This window comes from Ursus americanus, chromosome 35, assembly GCF_024610735.1.
Source record: "Ursus americanus isolate L20-20 chromosome 35, mUrsAme1.1.p, whole genome shotgun sequence".
NCBI lineage: Eukaryota > Metazoa > Chordata > Mammalia > Carnivora > Ursidae > Ursus > Ursus americanus.
Window position 1 is genome coordinate 18,025,183 of NC_142161.1, and position 23,326 is coordinate 18,048,508.

The window sequence follows — 23,326 nt, forward strand, 5'->3', positions numbered from 1 at the left end:
GGAGCCCAATGCAGGGCTTGATCCCAGCACCCTGGGAACACAACCCAAGCAGAAGGCAGACGCCCAACAGCTGAGCCACCCAGGCACCCCCACCCTTAGGTTTTTAACCAGCAGTCAGACTCAGAATTATCCCCAATTCCTGACAGTAAAGCTCCACCATCCCCAAATCACCAAGGCAAATCCTATGATAAATAAGTTCGTTTTAGCATCCTTTTACTGAGACTTACCCTAGTCTCAATAATCATGTGACTATAGGAGGGTTCTGGTAGTCTATGGTTGGAGGGCATTGACAGCCCCCAGCACACAGTAAGAAGGTGCCTCATACATAACAAAATACAGCTACATTTCTCACAACCCTGTCTAGCACCATTTACTCCCTACTTTCCATGCATCAGCCATATTGACCTCCTTCCAATTTTTCACCTATTTCTTCTAGTAATAAGGCCCTGAACAAACTGTTTCCTCTACCTGCTGAGATTAAATATACAAACAAAATTATATATAATTTTGGGTTATATATATATATATATATATATATATATATATATATATATGCAGGACTCTGACCTATAATCTGCTGTAACCATCCCAGCAAAACAACCTATTATTCTACAGTAACCAGCCAGGAAAAGCAGCCTGGAAGTCAAACTTGTAGAAAGTCATACTGCTATCTCTAGAAACAATCCAGGAAGCCAAAGAAAGACCTCATAATAATTGTCTCATGATAGCCAGGACTTGATTAACAATTGACAGCTTTCCTAATATTTTTCCCTGCTTCCAATTCAGGACGAAACAAACAAAGAAAGCCAAATATGCACCCCTAACCAATTTCAGGGATGTCCCTCTTCTAGGTAGAATATGGGGTCAGAGCATGCCACCCCCAATATGCCACCTTATTAATTATTTTGAGTTAAAGGAACTTGAAAAAAAGCATATGCAAGAAGGGCTCTCTGATCTTCCTTTTTTTTTTCTTCCCCTGAAAGCAGGAAATAAAACTCTCACGTGAAAGGTACCCTCCCTATACCAGCAGAATTTTCCTATCGCCAGAGATGGGAAGTGGAAGCTGAGATAAATGTGCACAAACTTTATTAAACTAAATCTTTATCTTCCTAGTTATTTTCCCACAATTAATTGCCCCAGCCCAAATCTCTTTGTCTTACTACATTATCAAAATTTACTACCCTTCGTGCAACCTATTGTATAAGCTTTCAGTCCTACCTTACTGGGGTCTTGAATTTAACTGTGAAGGGTCCCATGTATGCATAAGAAATACTAAATAAAATTTGTATGTTTTTCTCCTGTTAAGCAGTCTTATGTCAGTTTAATATTAGGCCCAGCCAGAGACCCTAAGAAGGTGGAGGAGAAATTTTACCTCTCCTACAGGAGCCCACCTACAACTTTCCCATGCCACAGCCTCCAAACAGGGCATATCTGAAGTCTTCCCTTTTTTTTTCCAGTATAAAGCTTTCTTACTCCACTGCAGCAGCAGAAAGCAAATCTTATACATTTTTAATTTACTTTCCTCTTTCCTGAATGAATTCATTCCTGTGTATTTAAAATTTTAGAACCATTTCAAATCATTCATATACTTTCTTACTCACCTCTTCTTTTGGAAAATAATTATTGCCAAGGACAACCTGTGTTCCATTCTGCTGTTCTCCTTTCTTCCTTCATCCATGTGTAGTTCTGCCACGTACTTATACATGAAATCCAGTGTTAAGCATTGTTCCTTTGGTGGTTGGTCTCCTAGGTAATTGTTCTTTTATCCAAAAAACGAGTAGAAATTGCTAACAAGTTAGTTCCCCCCCAAGAAAACCCAAAAATTGGAAAAAAAAATCCAGAAGTGAAGTCATCACTTGCATTTTCCAATTTTTTCTTGATTATTACCAAAATGCTTGGGGACAAGAGCCTCCATATTTCTCTTCAAGTTTGTTTCTTCCAAAATCAGTTAAAAAAATTTTTTTTAAATGCTCACCTCCATAAGTATAGTTACTGTCACCAACGTTATTACAAAATCAGTAACATTTTTAACCAAATAACCTTTTAGTTTGCCGCCAAGCAGTGTGTTTATGAGTCTCCCAATTGTTCAGTTACTGTTCATAAGCACAAATTTCTTTAGTTCTTAACCCAAGAACTTGTCCTCACTTTATCTTCAAATGCAAGAGTTATGTTCTGGTTTTTTAATCAATTGCTTGCAAGCTAAAGGCTGTGCTTTAAAAAAAAAAAACTTAAAAATTAACATAATCTTAGAAAATAAAAGTCAATTGTATTCACTTAGAGCTTGTTTAGAAAGTATAAAATATAATACTTTCATTGTTTCTTGGAATTTGTCACCCAGCACAAGTTACTTAATCCATTTCTGACTTGTTCCCTCACCTGTAAGATGGAGATTAAAGTACCTGCTTCACAAGACTAATCGTGGTAACTTTTGGGAATTAGCATTAACTTTATCCTTTCACTACTCATACTTAAACAAAGAAAGTCTTTCCAAAGAAAAAGAAGAAAGTAATGGCTACTCAAGGACTAATATTCATTTCCGGCAAGCATAAAGTCATCTTTCAAGTAGCCAACCACAAGAAATTTCTCTGGAAAATTATTTTTTCATTCATTTGGCATCAGATAAATCTGGGTTGGAATCGCTCTTCCCCTTTGGGAGAAAGTCACAGTTGTAGTACTTAACCCCTCTTTCCATAGATTTCCTCCCTTACAAAACCTGGATAATACTATAATATCACTTACTTCAAAGGTTGGTTTAAAAATTAAACAACGTGGGGCGCCTGGGTGGCGCAGTCGTTAGGCGTCTGCCTTCGGCTCAGGGCGTGATCCTAGCGTTCTGGAATCGAGTCCCACATCAGGCTCCTCCGCTGGGAGCCTGCTTCTTCCTCTCCCACTCCCCCTGCTTGTGTTCCCTCTCTCACTGGCTGTCTCTGTCAAATAAATAAATAAAATCTTAAAAAAAAAATCTATTTAAAAAAAATTAACGTGACCTTGTCAACCAGGGGTTTAAGAAGCCAGAGCTTGCTTAAATACATACATACATATATACATACGTACATAAGTAAATAAATAAATAGTGGATTTCTTGTTGACAATAAAAAAAAAAGAATCTAGAGCTCAATAATGGTAATTACGGCAACACTGCTCGTTAATTCAAAAAATATTCAAGGATCCCTCACTACGCAGATGCATAAAGGTTAATAATCCTCAGTCTCTAACCTCGCCTTATAAGAAAAAACAGAGGGACACACGCAAAAACACCTCAGAACCACTTCTGCAAGGAACTAAATTCACTGTGTTCTTACACCACCGGATCCTTAACCTTGAGACAACCAGCAGGCTTCCTCAAGTGCTATCACGCCCCCTAAGCCCTGCCTCCCTCGACTCCGCGCCTAAGGTGCCTCCCTCTGCGCCTGCGCCGTGACCTAGATTTGGCGCATGCGCTGAGTGGGACTGGCTGGATTAAAAACCATGGCGTGGATACCCGCGGAGTCTGCAGTAGAAGAGTTGATGCCCAGGCTGTTGCCAGTGGAGCCCTGCGACTTGACAGAAAGTTTTGATCCCTCCGTACCCCCGAGGACGCCTCAGGAATACCTGAGGCGGGTCCAGTGAGTGATTCGACCCTGTGCGGGTGGGCTGGTCGTCCGCTATGCCCCTGGGCACAGCTCGACTCCTAAGTGTAATAAAGCCCCGCCTCTGTTGCCCTTCCCGGTCTCACGCGAGGTAGGGTCGAATCAATATCACTTGATTATATCTTTATCTGGGCGAGTTTTTATGAACTTATTTTGTTTACCTGTGTCCAGATGTGTACTTCTAGATTTCCTTGCTTTCAATCCAGTTAATTTCGGAAATATATTGTTTACTACGTCAATTGCAATTCTGAACGTTTTTTCTGATTTCGTAAAGAACCGTAGAAATGTACCGCTCGTTTTACTACACATGAACAAAGCACAGCCGTACTCACATTTCTTTAATTTATTACTTATTTGTAGGATCGAAGCAGCTCAATGTCCAGATGTTGTGGTAGCTCAAATTGACCCAAAGAAGTTGAAAAGGAAGCAAAGTGTGAATGTTTCTGTGAGTTTTATTACCCAGCGGGGGATTCACCCCTTTCCCCCTCCCCCGCCCAAATGGAAAGATCGGTGCTTTTCCTATGGTATCCCACAGTATCTTTATGATATATGTAAGATTTGACTACTCCCAGTGATATTAGACATTAGGTTGTTCTTTTTCCCCAAAAGGACAGTTGGCATTTACTGTTGTAAATGAGGTTTACAGTCAAAAAACTGAGGTTGTCAGTAATCCTGGCATTCGTGGAGACTCATCATACTTTAGGGCAGTCCTAAAGGACTCTTTAAATAGGTTACTTACGTTATCATTTATTTTTAGGGAACCTTTTTCCACTTGTCTTCATAATTATTCTTGGACTGGTGTTTAATGTTATTTACTGTAGTTTGCATGTTGTGAATTTGACTAAGTTTTGTTTTTAAGAAGAAATACTCAAGTATGTTACATTTTTCTGTCTACTTGCACATCTTGAACGTTTTTGTTCATTTATTTATCCAGTGTATTTTTTATTAAGCAACTAGGTTGTGCTAGGCACTGGGAATACAACAGAGAATTAGACACAAAAATCCCCACCCTAGTAGAGTTTACATTCTCCTTTGGAAGACAGAGAGTAAACCAGCAAACAAACTAATTATTTATTGTGACTGTTGATAAGAAAATTAGGTTGTATGAAGACCAGTAAGTAACAAGGTGGAGTTGTCGCAGAAGGTCTCTCTGAGGTCGTGCTATTTAACCTAAGGTCAAAGGAGAGCAGCAGTTTTTAAATTGTGATAGGTCCTTTTCCTTTTATGTTCCAAGTAATTTTTTATCTTATGTTTATTATCAGGATATTTTAACTCCGATACTATGATGTTGCATATAATTTATTTTCAGAAATTTTTAGTTGATGGACGAGAATGTCTTATATACCTAGCTTTTGAAAAGTACACTTTTATTTCAAGGCAGTCTGTCATCAATTTTGAACTGTTGTGCTGTCTTAGGAAGCTAAAGTTGCCTTTGTAAAGTCAAGTGTCTTAGATTATTTGAGTACATTCTGCCCATACCAAAATTCTTTATTTTGGATATATCTCTTTGTTTTTCTATTATAGAAAGGTAGGACTAATTATATTTTCAGGGCTCATATAATTTAGATTTCTTAGTTTAGAAACTCCAACTATGAACCATTCCAGATTGCTCTTATTGAAGTGACTCTACAAGGATCTTTTCCTAACGTTTAAACTTGGACATAAATAATAAAGTGAAGGGCCTACTTTTTTGAATCTGCAAGAATATAGTATCTTTCTTATATAAGCTTAATCATTTACTTTACTACTCTTCATCTTGATTCTGCTTTTATTTTGCAGAGGCATGAGATTCTAGTTATAACACTAACACTGATTTTAATATTTATGAACTAATTTATAGCTTTCAGGATGCCAGCCTGCTCCTGAAGGATATTCTCCCACACTTCAGTGGCAACAACAACAAGTGGCACAGTTTTCATCTGTTCGACAGGTAAGTGTACTTTAATTATTTATTCAAATTAAACCCCTTCCACCAGAGAAAGACAGTTATTATATGGTTTCACTCATATGTGGAATGTAATAAACAGCATAGAGGACTGTAGGGGAAGGCAGGGAAAACTGAATGGGAAGTCATCAGAGAGGGAGACAAACCATGAGAGACTCTTAACTATAGGAAACAAACTTGAGGGTTGCTGGAGGGCAGGTGGGTGGGGGAGGGGGTAATTGGGTGATGGGCTTTAAAGAGGGCACGTGATGTGATGAGCACTGGGTGTTATATGCAACTGATGAATTATTGAACTCTACATTGGAAACTAATGATGTAATATATGTTGGCTAATTGAATTTTAAATAAAAATTAGACCCCTTCCTACCTTCCTCCCTCAAGATTTATTTCTGTTCCTAGACTGTAGTTGGAATAATAAGATTCATTCGTCTTTCTTTTTTTTTAGATTTATTTATTTGAGAGCATGCACACGCATGCAGGCAGGCATTTGAGTGGGGGGGAGGAGCAGAGGGAGAGAATCTTCAGGCCGACTCCCCAGTGAGCAATGAGCGTGGAGGTCTAGGAGGGGCTCGATCCTACAACCCAGGAGATTATTACCTGAGCCAAAACCAAGAGTCAGTTGCTTAACTGACTGAGCTACCCAGGAGACCCAAGATTCATTATGCTGAAGGATAAAGTTAAAATATTTATTAATCAATTACCAGATTATAATCATTGGACATAATACAGTTTGAAACATGTCTTCCAAGTTTCAGGATTGCTAGGATGTTGCACAATTGATTTCTTTTCAGTTACTCATTCTCCGAAGATCACTTGCCTAACTTTTCTTCCTTTAGAGTGTGATCAGACATAGAAATCACTGGAAATCACAACAGTTAGACAGTAACGTGACCATGGTATGTAAGTTTCTTTGTTTAAATTGTACAGTGTATACCTATTTGAAATAGTCCATATTTAATGCTAGTCTTTAAAGATTCACTTACTTAGTTTATATTATTTTTGTTCTTTTTCATTGCCCCTTAATAGAAACAATTCTGTTATATTAGTAGCCTTAAAAGTATAGAAGCAGTAATGCAGGTTGTTATTTTTATAAGTTTTAATCCATAGCATCTTGAGAGACTTTGAATAGGTAATTGTTCAGCCTCTACAAATTTTTAAGGGTTCTTCTACACATTGCTATTTTAGAAAATAAATGCATTTTAAGTATTTACAAGAAGATTGAATAAGGGTTTATTGGATTTTCCTGGTGAAGTAATGATGCCAATACCAGTGACACTTTAGTAAAGCCTGTTGTGCATATTAGAAAGTAGTATTTTCTGTGCTTTGTCAGTTTAGATAATCTAATTTTCAACTTAAGGAGATGTGTTGTAGCTGGACTACTGAATAAAAAAGGGAATTGGAGAAGAGTTGGATACATTGTTCCAGAACAAGACTTTTAACTTTTTAGGGAGTCTCAAATTCTTCCTGAGAATCACACAAAAGCTATTTGTTTATCTTCAGAGGAAAAAATTGCGCGCACCAAAGCACACAGTTTTGCTCCCAGTTTCAAGTAGTTCATAGACTTCAGACTTTAGAAGCTTCCTCTAGGCAGTGTTTCCTAATATCTTTTACAAAGTAACACCTTGGGATAAATGGAGGAGGCTGGACTACAAGCTGAAAGCTGAGAAATTCAGTATATGGATTCTACTTGCTTCTCCATACCAATTGAAAGCTCTGCTCTAGGAAAACTGTGAAACGAGCTAACATCACTTGCCCAAGATCATTTAACTCATAAAAGGTATAGCTGAGATTCAAACCAAAGTTTGGCTCTAAAGCTTTTCCCTGTGCTATGAGGCCTCCTGGGAGAAGGGGGTAGTAGTAGAGAGGGTAGGTGAGTAGATAACATTTTTTTCTTGCTCAGTGTAGGGACTTTTGGGTACATGCTTACTAATTCAAAAAGAAGCTGCATCGGTAACATTATGACAATATAATTTTGTCAAAAATGTAAATGAACATAATTGAATAAATTATGATCCATCAAAACAGTGAAATATTAATAGCAATAGCATGTTCATCATAGCAAAAGTAAATGTTATGTAAATAAAATGATCTGACATTTAAAGCAACTAGGTAAATATAAACATTTATTTATTGATTTATTCATTTATTAAGCACCTGCTATCTTTAATAATCAGGGTATTCAGTGTTACCTGAAATAGAAATAGTCTCTGACCTAATGGAATAAAGGGAAAGGGCAGATACAGTGTTCTAGTACAATAGGTTTTAACCTTTCAGGGGTCTCATGTTTGTCCTGAGAATCTAATGAAAGCTATTTATCCTCAGGGGGAGAAAACTACACCTGTGGAAAGTAATGTGCAAAGTGTCGTGTACAAATAAAAATTGTTTTGTTAATGCTTCTCCCCACTGTTCTTGCATTTGTTAGTGTAAAATAAATCTATTCCTTCTTTGATTGGACTGCCCTTCCAAGCATGTGAAGCATGTAATTCTGTCTCCTTCCCTGGTCTAAACATCCTTCGTTCTTGTACGTGCTTTCAGTGCATTTTTTTCCCATACCAGTTTCCATCTTTATCACCCTCTTGAACAAACCCTTGTTTGTCAGTGTCCATTAAGGCGTGATCCAAACTAAACACATAATGTGTAACACTTGAGCACTGTATTAATTTGCTAGGGCTGCCATAACAAAATACTACAGACTGGGTTTTATAGCAAACTAATTTATTTTCTCATAGTTGTCTAGGCTAGAAGTCTAAGATCAAGGTATTCGCAGGTTTGGTTCCTCTTGAGGCCTCTTTAGCTTGCAGGTGGCCATCTGGCTGTGCCCTCACATGGTCTTTCCTATGTGCACAAGCATCTCAGGTGCCTCCTGTTACCTCTGCATTTCCTTTTTTTTTTTTTAAGATGTATTTATTTTAGAGATAGAGTGTACACCTGTGAGGGAGGCTGTGGGGAGAGGCAAAGGGAGAGGGGGAAAGACTCTCAGGCTGACTCCACACTGAGCGTGGAGCCTGACTTGAGGCCTGAGATCACCACCAGAACATAAACCAAGAGTTGGATGCTTAACTAACTGGACCATCTAGGTGCCCCTAAATTTCCTCTTCTTATAAGGACATCGGTCAGATTGGATGAAAGCCCACCCTAAAAGCCTGATTTTAATATCCATTATAAAGGGCTTGTCCAAATACAGTCACATTCTAAGATACTGGAGGGTATGGCTTCAACATACAAATTTTGGGGGGACAAAATTCAGCCTGTAACAGGCACCATATCTTTCTGTTGAAGTGATAGGACTATAGAGGACTTGACTCCTTTTTTTACTATTCAGTTAAAAAAAAAAAAAAAAGAAATAATTCTCTTTTTTTTCTTTCATTTTAGCCAAAATCTGAAGATGAAGAAGGCTGGAAAAAATTTTGTCTGGGTGAAAGGTTATGTGCTGAAGGTGCTGTTGGACCAGCTACAAATGAAGGTCCTGGAATCGATTATGTGCAAGTAGGTGATCTGTGGATAAACAAAAAGGGTTCTACTTTTGGTGCATGATTGAATACAAAGATTCTACAAACTACAGCCTAGGCCAAATCTAGTCTTTAGCCTGTTTTTGTACAGCCCATGAGCTAATAGTGTTTTTTTTTATAATACTAAGTTACTGAGACAGTGTGTGGCCTGCAAAACCTAAAATACTTACTGTCTGGCTCTTTACAGAAAATGTTTGCCAACCTGTGACCTAGTTAATTGGCTCTTTAACTTGAAAATGTGCAGCCCAGTTTCTGAAACAATGTACTGTGACTTTTTTTAGGTGGGTTTCATATCTCTTAGGTTTTAGCTATGTGATGACTTCATGAGTTAGATAGGATTCAGGGTTTTTTTTTTTGTTTTTTGTTTTATTAATGATTAAACATGGGTTTTGAGTTTTGAGTAGTCAGGGAAACAAAGGGAAACATGACACAATTAGGTGCTTAAAAATGCTTGTAGATTTCATATTCTGGAGATGAGGTGTTGAAGGTATATTTAAATTTCTCATGGCTTTATTCTAATCATAAATTATGTGGCCAACTGCTTCTTGTCCCCACAGTGTGTGTGTTTTTCCCATTTAAAAGTAATTGAACCAAAAAATGTACAAGCTCTAAAAATTGGGCGCCTAGGTGGCTCAGTAGGTTGAGCATCGACTCTTGATTTCAGCTCAGGTCTTGATCTCGAGGTCATGAGTTCAAGCCCTACATTGGGCTTTGTTTAAAAACAAACAAACAAAAACTCCAAAAAGCACTAAAAGACCAAGAACCCAATTAAAACAGAAAAGGCAAAGGATATAAATAACTCACAGAAAGAAAAATGTGAATTGCTGTTATACGAGAAGATGCCATATTCACTCGTAATAGAAATATAACTCATAACTCCACTGAGCTGCCATTAGCAAAGGAAATATGATAGGCTGTGTTAACAATGGCTGGGAAAATAGGCACTCTCACACATGGTGGTAGAGTTAAATAGATTCAGATATGTAAGTGAACTAATTTGGCCCTGTTTCTTATACAATCTGTTCTTTTGGATAAAACCCCTAATGTATGTTACATTTTAAAATGTAAAATTTGACAAAAATTAAAACTTCCTTATTTAGCTTGTTATTACAAAATATATACAAGTAAAATACACCATGTGGAAGAACCATTTAGGAAGCCGATTATGCGTATCCTCTTAACTTTCTCTAAAGTCAATGCTATTTTTATAATGAGGGCTCCCAGCATTAAACTTCAAAATACTTTTTTAATTGAATCAGATTAGGTTTGGAAAAAATTACTCTGAGTACCCTTAATTCCTGAAAATGTTAACTTTAGCTGAAGATTTTGAAAAAGTGTGTGCAGCATGTTAATATAGTATCAGTAGTATCGTAGTATCAGTTTAAGAAATTTCATATTTTAATTACTAAAGTCATTATTTTTAAATTTATATATTCAAATAGCAAAACATTTTTTGAGGTATTACCAACATAATAGTTGATGGAATGTTTTATTATAATGGGTTGTGAAGGAATTTCCTGTTATTCTTTGTTTTTAAAAAGTGTGGTAAAAAATTCACCAGTTTGAAAACAATGAAGCACCCTTTATAATACCATTTAGTAAATTTCAGTCTTATTTTTCTTTCAGATTGGTTTTCCTCCCTTGCTTAGTATTGTTAGCAGAATGAATCAGGTAAAATCCGTCTAATAATAAGGATGTGTGTATTTTTTTGTTTCCAGTGTGTATGAGAGTATATGAACACATTTATTGAATACTTACAGTATGTAAAGCCCTGTCCTAACCTCTTTTAACAGTTGTTGTTTAATTCCCAATACTATCCTATATGGAGAATTATTATTAATGTCCACTTGTTATAGATTAGGAAGCAAAATTGAAAGTTAAGGGACTTGTAGGTGGTTTTTCAGCAAGTTCTGCTGGCAGCATGGGGTTTAATCCCAGTTTGATCTAATTCTAGAGCTCATGCTAAATCATGTTGCTAAACTATTCAATTATATACATTTCAACCCATGTTGAATTTGTCTTTGTTTTATTACTAATACATTTCTTCCATCTCCCCTTTCCCCCCTTTTTAGGCAACAGTAACTAGTGTCTTGGAATATCTGAGTAATTGGTTTGGAGAAAGAGATTTTACTCCGGAATTGGTAGTATTGCATCTTTTTATTTTCATAATTCTGACAAAATTATATATACTTATTTTATATATGAGATATGAATATATGTGTATTATACCTGTATGTATAACTGTGTACAATGCAAACTGTGCTTGTTTGCAGTGAGATAACTTAAGAGTAGAGTGCAAATCAACATACTATTTCTTTCATTGAGAAAGATTTGCCTTGGAAAAAGTCAACTAAAGAGTTGATTTGTATCCTGGGAGAAGCACCTTATCTCACTGCAGTCCAATAACAAATAGGTCACCGACTGACATCCAGTCTGGACATCCAATTTTGAGTAGTGCTGGCTTAAAGAAATTTGAAATGCATTTTCTTTTCTTGTGTGTTTGTGTGTGTTGTTTTTGTTTGTTTGTTTTTTAAGGAGGCTTCATGCCCAGCTTGGAGCCCTACATGGGGCTTGAACTCAAGACCCTGAGATCAGTCAAGGCCTGAGCTGAAATCAAGAGTCAGACGCTCAACCTACTGAGCCACCCAGGTGCCTCAGAAACAGTGACTTTAAACATTAATTTTTTCCCTTTAAATGTACATGTTATATAGTAGAGATTTAAAAGAATAAAATACAAAAACGAAAAATGAAAATCTAGTGATAAAGAATATGATCATTATACTTAATGTAAGAGACTTATCTAAGCCACTTGGCTGGATGGCAGGCTTAAAAACTTATACATTTTATTGCAGTGTTGGTTTATCTGTTTCTCCCAGCAGACTATAAGTTTCTGGAGGGCAAAGATTATATCTTATGCTTTGACAGGGAGCTTTGGAGCCTCAGGTACACTTTTTTCCAAATATCCTTAACTGTAAAAAATCTGTGTTTCTAAAAACTAAATCTAATTTCAAGGGATAATAAAATTTCTTACCAGGGGATTAAGCAGATAATTCATTTGTATAATGCCCACCAAAGTAACCCATTTTTGAAGGTGAAAAAGGAGCTGTAAATATAAAACTAAAGTAGAGGGGCAGTGCAGCAGGGTTGTTAAGAGTATAGCCGGCTTGCTGGGATGTGAATCTCCGTTCCGCCAGTTAGGATATGTGTCACCTTAAGCAAGTACTGAATCCTTATGTGCTCCAGTTTCCTTGTCTGTAAAATGCAAATAACAACTCGTAGGTTATTAGAGGATTCAAGAAGTTATATACAAAGTCCTTAGAGTAATGCCTGGCACACAGTACTTGCTATTAGTGTTGGTATTTGATATTCTTTTGTGAATTTGATTTCAAGACCATGGTTAAGGATCCAGCTCTTGAGCTCAGCTCAGGTCATGATTTCAGGGTTGTGAGTTCAAGCTCCACATTGAGCTCCATGCCCAGCACGGAGCCTACTTTAAAAATAAATAAATAAAAATAGATAGATAAAATCATTGTTTCTGATTCAGTGGTCAAACATGTCTTTTTACATAGTATAATTAATATATTATTCTGGGTTTTCTAGCTCACATTTCATATATATATTTCTATATGATAATGTAATTCACATAATTTCCATTGTCTTAATGTCTCATAGTTTACTTTGATTCTCTCATTATTGACCATCTGGGTTCTTCTATTTTACAATCATGACTAAATTATAAACATTTATACTAATTTCATTTTAATTATTTTCTCAGGATATTGCTAGAGTAGAATTACTGGATCAAGGTTTTATAAGCTTTTGTTATATTCTGCTACATGGCTTTCCAAAAGGAATGAACCAGTTAATAATGCCATTGGCAAAGGAGTCTTATTTTTCCCTGCGGCTCCACTTTAAGTTGAACCATGTGCATTTGCTGATTTTGTAGGTTAAAAACATTTGATCATCAGTAATTCCATATTGTTCAATCTCACATAAGTTCTGTTTGCTTTCAAATTTAGTGAATTTATAGTAGTACTTCAAAGTAAATATAATTTGTATTTTCTTGAATGTCAGTGAAACTGACTTATTTTTCCCATCATTGGTATATTAGGTCAACCTTCAGTAGGTAACTTTGTTCATATTCATATTACTTGTTCATTGGCATCTGGATATTGAACTTTAAATTCTATATCCGTTCTTTCTCTCTGATAGTGACCTATTAGCAGTATTACCGGACCTGTTTTCCTTCTCTTCCTTTAAACTTTATTTTTTAAACTTTTTGTTGTAAGATTTTTTTGGATTTTTTTTTTTTTAATTTCTAAAGAGGGTGATAAGTTAGACTTTTCCTGTTTATTAGTGAGAGCATACTACCAAAAAGTACTTATATTTGCCAGAGGAACTGACAACTGATTTACTAAATTTTAACCTAATTAATCCTTTGATTCTAACCTTGAGTCAGTCTGTCTCTTAAATCAACAGTGTTCAGTTTCTCTATCCAATTAACCGTACTGTCAGAACTCTACTATTGAGAATATCAGTGTATAAAAACCTGTATCATGAGGTTTGCTTATCGTAAACTAGCAAAAGGAAAATGGATCTCTTTTTTTAAATGTCTTTACTTGCGATTAATTTTTTCTTGAGAAATAAATACAGCCTTGTTTTTAATCCAGATGTGAAGGTATTAAGCAATAGCTTCAGCTATTTTGTTTTGGGTTTTGTTTTTACATTTTAGTATTGCCACAGAGTGCTCACTGGCTTTAAGAAAAGGCACCTCTCAGTATAAATACATCTTAGACAATCAGTAGAGGTTTAAGCACCATTTGAAACCTGAATGCCAGTTATATACCATAAATGTAGCCCTGAGAATTTGAGCCAAGTTTAAATGTTTAATAGCTTTTATGATATAGAAGAGAATTCCACTTACTATTTATAAAAGAAACTTGGATGTGAATCTTTTGTTTAGAAAAAGTCTTACTGATTTGGGGTAGCTTGAGGAGCTAATTTAGTTTGTTGCATGAATTGCTGTGTAAACATTTTTTAATATTCTTTAGATTTCTCCAAAGTGATGTATTGCTCAGAACAAACTCAGTCATATACACTGCTGGTGGAAATATAATTTGATATAACTTTTCTGGGATACAATTTATTGATTATATCTCAGAAATATTTATAAACATGCTATAATTTTATTTCTAGGAATTTAGCCTAAAAAATCAATCAGAGATGCTCTGAAACTTTAAGGATATTCATCACACTGTTTCTTATGTAACAGCAACAAATTAAACCTAAGTGCTCAAGAGTAGGAAACTGGTTAAGTAAATTATGGTGCATCCAGAATGGAACATTCATTCCACAAATATTTTAATTTAAGCTCCTGTTGTGCTCCAATTCTAGACTGGGTCCTGGGGGTATAATATCTATCATTATACTTTCACAGAGTTTGGGGAAAGAAAGAACAAACCAGCAGTGACAGGAAACTATGATAAGTGCTTGGTTAAAGAGTATTTATCTAAGTGCTATGTTGAGATTAATAATATTCCCTCATTAATCCCATTTAACAACATGGGAGATATTTATTGTGTATTGCAAGTAAAAAAGATGGCTACAAAATGTTATTACCACATTATTAATGTTACTACAATAGTGGAACTTTACTTTTTAAAAGTTGTACATATATATATGAAAACGATAAAAATTAGCATTTTTTAAATTAGTAGAAATTTTACCTGGATGGTGGGATTGCAGGTGTGTTTTTTACTCTATGTGTTTTGTATTCTTCAGTTTTTCTGCATTGAGTATTTCTTCCTTTTGTAATTGAAAAAAAATCCATTTTAAAAAATGATAGGGATAGGAGTGCCTGGGTGACTCAGTCAGTTAAGTGTCTGACTCTTGATCTCAGCTCAGGTCTTGATCTCAGGGTTGTGAGTTCAAGCCCTACATTGGGATCCACGCTGGGCATAGAGCCTACTTTAAAAAAAAAAAAAAAGGATGGGGATAGATTTAGTTTGCCATGATACTTACAGAAGTATCAAAACATTTTTTTTATAATTTCTTAAGATTTATTTTTTTTGAGTAATGTCTACACCTAGCGTGGGGCTTGAATTCAGAATCTTGAGATCAAGAGTCGCATGCTCTACTGACCAAGCCAGCCAGGTGCCCCTCAAAACATTATTTCGTCTAGAGTATAGTTCCTTTGTATAGACACGGGGCAAAGTTATAAAGTTATAAAAGTATTTGTGTATCTATCTGTAAAGGGTAAGGGAAAAAAATGTCTTAATTTTTGCAAGGATTTATGCACATCTTAATATAGTTTTCTACTATAAATTAGGACTTCAATTAAGAATCTCTGAAATGAACTCTTTGGAAATAAGGGTATTTTGAAGTGTCCAGTGTTCTGTGTCTATAGTAAGAAGATACAAAAGATACCAGCTGGCTGTCTAGATGATCCCTTGTTGTCTATATCCAAACATAATACAGTTATTGTTACATTAATTTATTCATAGCAAATAACCAGACACAACTTTCGACATTTTAAAAAATAAACTTATAGTACAGTATTTGCTACTTACTACTTTTTAAAATCCTTTTTAGGGAAGGTGGCTTTATGCTTTATTGGCTTGTCTTGAAAAACCTTTGTTACCTGAGGCTCATTCACTGATTCGGCAGCTTGCAAGAAGGTGCTCTGAAGTAAGGCTCTTAGTGGTAAGTTACAACTTACAATTTCAGATTGAAAGCACTCATTGATTTATGTGCTGATAAAAAAGGATTCCGTTGAAATAGGAAAATATGGACTATTTTATTAGTCAAGATTAGATTTAGCCACATAATTTTAAAAAGCCCAAAATAACGGTAGCTTAAATAAAATGGACATGTTTTTCTTAGATAAAGGAAGTCTGCAGGTGGACAGAGCAAATCTAAGATGGCAATAACCCAGGCTTTTGAGTCCTCCCTCATGTGGCTTCCATTGTCAAGCTCAACTCATGGTCCAGGATGGCTGCTGGAGTTTCAGCCATTATATTCGGTTATAGGAACTAGGAAGAAGAGAAGGTTGTCCTCTAACAAAGCTTCCCAGAGGTTCCACAAGCACACCTAGCTCTATATATAGCTCATTTAGCCAGAATTTAGTCACTTGGCCATAAAGAACTATGGGAAATGTTTACTTTTAGCTGGGGGACAGTGTGCCTAGGTAAAAATGAGCTTCCTTTGCTAAAGAGTAAGGGAAAACAGGAAGCTACAGTGGTCAACAGTCTCTGGCGTGAAGATTGTGTTGAATTTCTCCAGTCAGACGCTTCACTAACTCATGCCTGCAGCATTACAGTATAAATAAGTTTATGCCAGCTTAAGTCCACTTGTGATTTTTTTCTTTCATCTCTCCTTTCCCTTCCACAAAATGTATAATGCTTGTTCTCTATTGACTACTCAAAAATATTTTTGTTAAACATCCATCATATGGGCCAAACTAGCTTCTATGGCTTGTACTCCAAGCAAAATGTACTTGCTACTCAGTAAATATTTCACATGTTTTGTTCCTAGACTTTATTTCCTCTACAGAAGTGTCTTGTCACTCTTCCAGTCTGCATCTAAATACCATTTACTTTTCACAATCTGGCTTATATTCCACCCCTTTCTATGATACTCTCCCTGATCCTAATAATTAAAAAGAATTTCTTCATCCTGTTTTTCCAGTATACTTCATACTTTTTTATGGGCACTTAACACATTTTTCCTTTCATTAAATTTAGTATGGATATTTCATCTTCTCTGCTATTAGCAGGTAATAGTTTTATTCAGCTTTGTTCCATATAGTGCTTGACACATAGAGTTGAGTAGACTAACATTATGGAAGTGTGTCCCAAGTTTGAATTAACACGTGACATGTCTGTTATAACATTACTCAATAGGTTATTGTAACTATATCTTGAAATGTATAAAAAATAAACTTCACACTCTGTAAGACCACTTTATAAAACATATAGTTCAGTAACTACCTCCATCATAGTTGAGAACCCTGATCTGCTGGAGTATTTTCTGGTATGTCTTATGCTAGAAGCCAGGATTTCACTCCTCAGTTAAGTTCTTTAAAATATTTTTATATAGTTTGTCTTCACTACTGTCTATTTAGGACATAGGGGGGTTTTTTTGCTCCTCTAGTTGGAACCAGGAAAAATCTCTCTCCCAAGTTAGTCTGCTTTGAACCTTCAACTCTTTCTTTTCCCTGTTGACGACCTTTCTTTTAAAAATCATGTCAGGGGACACCTGGGTGGCTCAGTCAGTTAAGTGTGTGCCTTCGGCTCCAGTCATGATCCCAGGGGGCTGGGATTGAGCTCCATATTGGGCTCCCTGCTCAGTGGGGAGCCTGCTTCTCCCTCTGCCTGCTGCTGCCCCTGTTTGTACGCTTGCTCGCTCTCTGACAAATAAATAAAATATTTTAAAAAATCACGTCAGATGTTTCTCAGGGGTTGTTAATGCTACAGTTTTCTCCATTTTCTTTGAGGTTTTCCACTTCCATGTGATTATTATTATCTAATAAAATTTTCATATTTTGCATCTTAAAAGGAAATTTGTTTCAGAAGTGCTAGGGAGAACACTCTACATTTTTCTGATTTTTTTTTTTTCTTTAGGACAACAAAGATGATGAGCGGGTTCCTGCTTTGAATTTATTAATCTGCCTGGTTAGCAGGTGAGTAATCCTTGACTCCTTGCTTTATAATAGTGTTATTAATAGAAAATACTGTTTTCATTTTCAGGCAGAGGAAATTGAGGTATAAGGAAATATTGTATGCATCACAATTCCCTTTTTTTTTAGTTTTCTCTGTAATTCTGCAGTGTAGATCCTTATACATTATAGCTCTATTATTTCCTAAGGGCATACTCCTAGAAATAAGTTGAAGGGCATGCATGTACTTTTAAAACTAAGATATTTATTAATAGTTTGCCTTCCAGAAACTCACACCTTTCTGTGTTCCAATGAAAGTGTCAGTGAGACTGCCCATCTCCTATTCAACACTGGGCATTTTTGGTTGATATAAATATTTCCATTCTAATAATAAAAAGATCCAAGTTATTTTTATTTGCATTTGTTTAATTACCAGTGAGGTTGAAAGTATTTCATTTTGTTGCATTTTTAATTGCCTGTGTTCTTTATTCATTTTCAGTTAGGACATATTTTTATTTAGTATGTGTTCAATTTCATTTCTTACATTGAAATTCCACCTGGAATTTATCTGAAAACATTCTCATATTCTGAATTCAAGTGTATGAGTATGTGTGTATTATACTTACACATATACATGCACACATTTATTTTAGATCTCTTTCTGGACTTAAAAATTTTTGTACATTGGTCAGTGTTTTTAGTCTAATGCCAGTACTACCTTTTTAAAGCTTTATATTATATTTAAATATTGGGAAGGTAAATGATCTGTGTCCGTTATCCTTCCTCAAACAAGACACTTTTTCAGAGTATTCAACACATAGTTTCTCAATCTATAATAATTATGCTGCTGGTGATAATTAATACTTAACTAGGCACTTCGTGCCAAGTATTTTTCTTAGTACTTCATAATAGAAACTCATTTAATCCTTAGAAGGTAGGTATTGTTATCAATTACAGATGAGGAAACCATGGCAGAAAGAGATAAAATAACTTTCCTGCCATCATGAAGCTAGTAAATTGTAGGGTAGGATCCAAAACCAGGCAGCTTTGTTCCACAGCTAAGCTCTGGACTGTGCCCTTATCAGACTACCTCATCTCTTGGTAATAAGGATTAAATGAGAGCCCTAGGCAATATGTATACTGGGTCTTTAATCCTTGCAGCTCAGAGTTTTTTCTTTCACTTTCACAGACTGAAGACACAGGTTCAGAAACATTAAGTAATTAAGGTTCAGTAAACTATTACTGAATGAAACCAGAGACTTAAACATATCATCTGACTAGTAATTCACTGATATTTTATAATGTGCAGTTATTAGAAAAGAAATATCCAAGTGATTGGTCATGGTTATTTTTTTTCCCCTCAAAACATTACGTAAAAATGGAAGATAAGTTCTAGGCTAGAAAATTTTCTTAAACTATAGGCTTCACTTAAGAAAACTTGCAGAAGAGGGGCACCTGGGTGGCTCAGTTGGTTAGGCGCCGACTCTTGATTTTGGCTCAGGTCATGATCTTAGGGTCCTGAGATGGAGCCCCACATTGGCGTCGAGTCTGCTTAAAATTCTCTCTCTATCTTCCTCTGTCCCACACAGTGGGCACTCTCTAAAAAAAAGAAGAAAAGACTTAAAGAAGATTCTAGCACGTTTGAAAAAAGATAACATAGACCTTGACTCTTTGCTGTAGCCACTTCAATATAAGTATCAAATATCGTTATAAGTCTCTTGTGGGTTTCTTTGTTGTTGTTGGTCTTGTTTGTTTTATAGCTTTAAGGCAAAAATGGCTAATTGGTAGAAATACCTACTCAAATGAGTGGAATCCCATTCAGATGGGATCTAATAGCCATATGTTAACCACCTTAATTATTTTATCAATGAAAAATGTTTTAAGCTTCTTATTGAGATTTTCAAGCATATATGAAGGTAGAATAATAGACGCCCGCCCCCACCCCCGCCCCAAGCAATCCGTCACCCAAGTTCAACATTTATTAACTTCACCACAATGTTCATTTGTCTCATCCTTTTTGTTGATGTATATTAAACAAATCTCAGACATGCCATTTCTCTTGTTTTAGTGTATCTAAGTGATTAGGATCTTTTAAAAACATGACTCTAAAACTGGTATCACACCTAATAAATTTAATAATTCCACAGTATTATCTGATGCCCAGTTCATGTTTCATACGCCTCAATTGTCCCAAAATGTCTTCTTACATTTGAATTATTCAAATCGGGATCCAACTCTTTCCCTTTCCACTCTAGCCAGGGAGAGGTCCGAACACATGCTCTTGTTCTGCATTCCCATGGTAACTTAAAGAGAAGCTTTCACAATGTCCAGAGCCCTTGATATCCTGCAAATGTAGGAGGAAGATGTCCTCAAATTCCTCACAGCAGGAACCGACTTAGGTGGCACCAACCTTGACATCCAAATGGAGCAGTACATGTACAGAAGGAAAAGTGATAGTATCTACATCATAAATTGGAAGAGAGGGGCACCTGGGTAGCTCAGTCGGTTAAGCATCCAACTCTTGATCTCAGCTTAGGTCTTGATCTCAGGGTCATGAGTTCAAGCCCCACATTGGGCTCCATTCTGGGTGTGGAGCCTACTTTAAAAAAAAAAAATCTGGACAGAACCTGGGAGATGCTTCTGCTGGCAGCTCGTGCCATTGTTGCCACTGAAAACCCAGCTGATGTCAGTGTCCTGTCATCCAGAAATATTAGCCAGCGAGCTGTGCTGAAGTTTGCTGCTGCTACTGGAGCCACTCCCTACCGTTGGCCGCTTCACCTCTGGAACCCACTAACCAGATCCAGGCAGCCTTCCTGGAGCCAGGACTGCCCACAGCCTCTCACAGAGGTGTCTTATGTTAACCTGCCTACCACTGCTCTGTGTAACACAGACTGCTCTGCGCTACATGGACACTGCCATCTCTCGTAACAGCAAGGGAGCTCACTCGGTTGGTCTGATGTGGTGGATCCTGGCCTGGGAAGTTTGTGCATGCTTGGCACCATTTCCCGTGAACACCCATGCAAAGTCATGCCTGATCTCTACTACTACAGAGATCCTGAAGAGCTTGAAAAGGAAGAGCAGGCCGCTGATGAAAAGGCTTGACCAAGGAGGACTTTCAGGGTGAATGGACTGATCTAGCTCCTGGGTTTACTACTACTCAGCCTGAAGTCACAGACTGGTCACAGACAGTTCCCTACTGAATGAAAACTGGAGTGCTCAGCCTGCCACTGAAGACTAGCCTACAGCTGCCACTGCTCAGGCCACTGAATTCGTAGGAACAATCACTGAGCAGTCTTAAGCTGCTCTTTCACAAAGGCAAACAAAATGGAAATAAGGTTGACAGAAAATAATCAATTGCTAAAAAAAAACCCAAAAACCTAATTTAAAAAAACCCAAATCAGGATCCAAGTAAAATGCACTCATTGCTTTTGTTTGATATGTTACTTGAGTCTTCCCATCAATTTCCTGGATTTCTCTGCCATTTATTTGTCGAAAAAACAGTCGTATCTTCGTGATGGTGTTTAGTGTGTTCATTTATCCCCCATATTTTCTGTAAGCTGGTAGGTAGGTTGGTTTAAAGGCTTGATTGGGGCGCCTGGGTGGCTCAGTCATTAAGCATCTGTCTTCAGTTCAGGGCGTGATTCTGGCGTTATGGGATCGAGCCCCACATCAGGCTCCTCTGCTGGGAGCCTGCTTCTTCCTCTCCCACTCCCCTTGCCTGTGTTCCCTCTCTCGCTGGCTGTCTGTCAAATAAATTAAAAAAATCTTAAAAAAAAAAAAAAAGCAGGTCTTCTAACAGGCTGTCTTTAAAAAAAAAAAATAACAAAATAAAGGCTTGATTATCATATATAGTGTTTTTTTGTTGGTTTGGCAAGACTCCATGGGTGCTGTGGTGCACATCAGGAGGCACATAATGTCTGGTTGTCCCACTTTTAGTGTGATGAAGTTGATCACTGCATTCGGGTAAAGGGATATTGCAGTCATTATTCTTGTTGATGGTGAAACTGTTCCATCTTTGGCCAGAAGGAACCCATCAGGTCAGTTCCTGTGCTTTTTGTTCTATATAACCCTGGTGGTCTTTCATGCTTCTTTCAGGTATGTCTAGATGGTTCAAATGTATTTTAGACATTTCTGGCCCCAGATCTGGAATCAGTCTTTTTTCCCCAGGAGTGCTAGTTCCTCTTTTAAAGTAGAAAATGGTATTTAGAGTCCCCAATTTGGAATTAGGGAAGCTAGCTGTTATTAGATTGGTCATTGCCTTTCGGCCTTTTCAATGACCAGAGATGGAAGTACATATTTTTTAGAAAGAGAAAAATGAAATCATGAGTTCAAATTGAAATTTCAGTTCTGATTTAAGATTATATGATTTTTATTTATGTTTCTTTTCTCCTCTGCTGAAAATTCTGGTTTCTGACATTAACAGTTACTGGCTTTATCCTATAATATGCACATAATAGTTTCAGAATAAATATACTAACAGTGTTACTTATAGTACAACTATTGAAATCAGTTTAAGAATTCTTTGCAGTTCTTTTTGTTTCTGGTATATATCACTAGGGACATATACCAGAACATCACATTTAAGATCACTTGAAATTACTCTCCTCTGTGTGATTTTAACAGCAAATGATAAATGAGAAGATTCATTTGGTTGGGTTTGGTGATTTTCTTTTTTATTTAACCTTGTTTTATAATTACATAAAATATTTACATTGTTCAAAGTTAAAATTTTAACTCAAGGTACATTTGAAATATTTTAGAACCCACCTTTATCCTCTCTACCCTTTCTCCCTTCTGTAGTTTTCCATTTTATTAATTTTGGGGTTATCCTTCCATTCACTGTTTCTCTCTAAAAGTACAAGCAAGTATATATAAATCTATCTGCATTCCTACGCATCATTACAAAAGGTAACATACTAAACATACATTTTCACTTAATAAATCCTAGAAGTCATACTACATAGCAGTGTATTTTCCTCATTCCTTTTTCTAAAAAAGAGGCTTATAGAAAGCCGCAGTCTTCCATTGTGCAGATATACCATCGTTTAGTCAACGAATGCCCTTATTGATGGATGTTAGGGTTATTTGTGGTGTTTTGCTATTACAAGTAGTGCTGCTATTAATATTTTTAAGCATACATGAAATTCTTTTTTTACTAGGTATTTTGACCAACGTGATTTAGCTGATGAGCCATCTTGATGTTGCTGGTGTCTCAGGGATAGAAGATACCTGTGGTGAAGGCAGCCTGAGTCTTGAGGATGTAGTGACAACTCAAGTGAGAACTGAATCACATCTTCAACATTATTTGAAGGGTCTTCATCTTAACCTGTGCATCTCAAGTTGACATTCAGAAGATAAATTGTATTGATTTGAGTATCTTAAGTATTCTTTGGAAAATCCCAACCAGCCAGTTTTTTATGAACAGTTTAAACAGTTTTCTGTTATTACATGCTTTTAAAACAAATTGAGTGCCATTTATTGATGAAGCATCCCGTTCAGAAACTGTATGATGAAATTTTACAGAGATCCTTGGTGCTTTTTCATTGTTTCTTTACATAAATACACATAAACTCTTATTGAAAATGTG

General features: G+C 36.4%; 2 protein-coding genes across 4 annotated transcripts in view; one reads left to right on the forward strand and one right to left on the reverse strand.

The window, feature by feature from the left end:
• SEC23A (SEC23 homolog A, COPII component) overlaps nucleotides 1-3,340 on the reverse strand; it is a 70,258-nt gene extending 66,918 nt beyond the window's left edge. Inside the window, exons 1-2 of the mRNA XM_087859078.1 lie at nucleotides 2,740-3,340; nucleotides 1,602-1,759 (exon numbers count right to left, since the gene is read on the reverse strand). The gene's annotated coding sequence lies outside the window, so the exon portion shown is untranslated. The remainder of the gene's footprint in view (nucleotides 1-1,601; nucleotides 1,760-2,739) is intronic.
• Nucleotides 3,341-3,424: 84 nt separating this feature from the next.
• GEMIN2 (gem nuclear organelle associated protein 2) lies at nucleotides 3,425-23,326 on the forward strand. Of its 3 annotated transcripts, none has more exons than XM_087859079.1 (10): nucleotides 3,425-3,605; nucleotides 3,990-4,074; nucleotides 5,470-5,559; nucleotides 6,411-6,470; nucleotides 8,947-9,060; nucleotides 10,710-10,754; nucleotides 11,156-11,224; nucleotides 15,675-15,785; nucleotides 17,705-17,763; nucleotides 20,445-21,522. In XM_087859079.1, the coding sequence occupies exons 1-10, from the start codon at nucleotides 3,469-3,471 to the stop codon at nucleotides 20,665-20,667; spliced, it is 993 nt and encodes a 330-aa protein (XP_087715205.1). In that variant the 5' UTR covers nucleotides 3,425-3,468; the 3' UTR covers nucleotides 20,668-21,522. The 3 variants fall into 3 exon arrangements, with proteins under 3 accessions (XP_087715205.1, XP_045655601.2, XP_087715206.1); XM_045799645.2 differs by lacking the exon at nucleotides 20,445-21,522 and adding an exon at nucleotides 22,899-23,326 and having other exon boundaries at nucleotides 3,436-3,605; XM_087859080.1 differs by having other exon boundaries at nucleotides 3,581-3,720.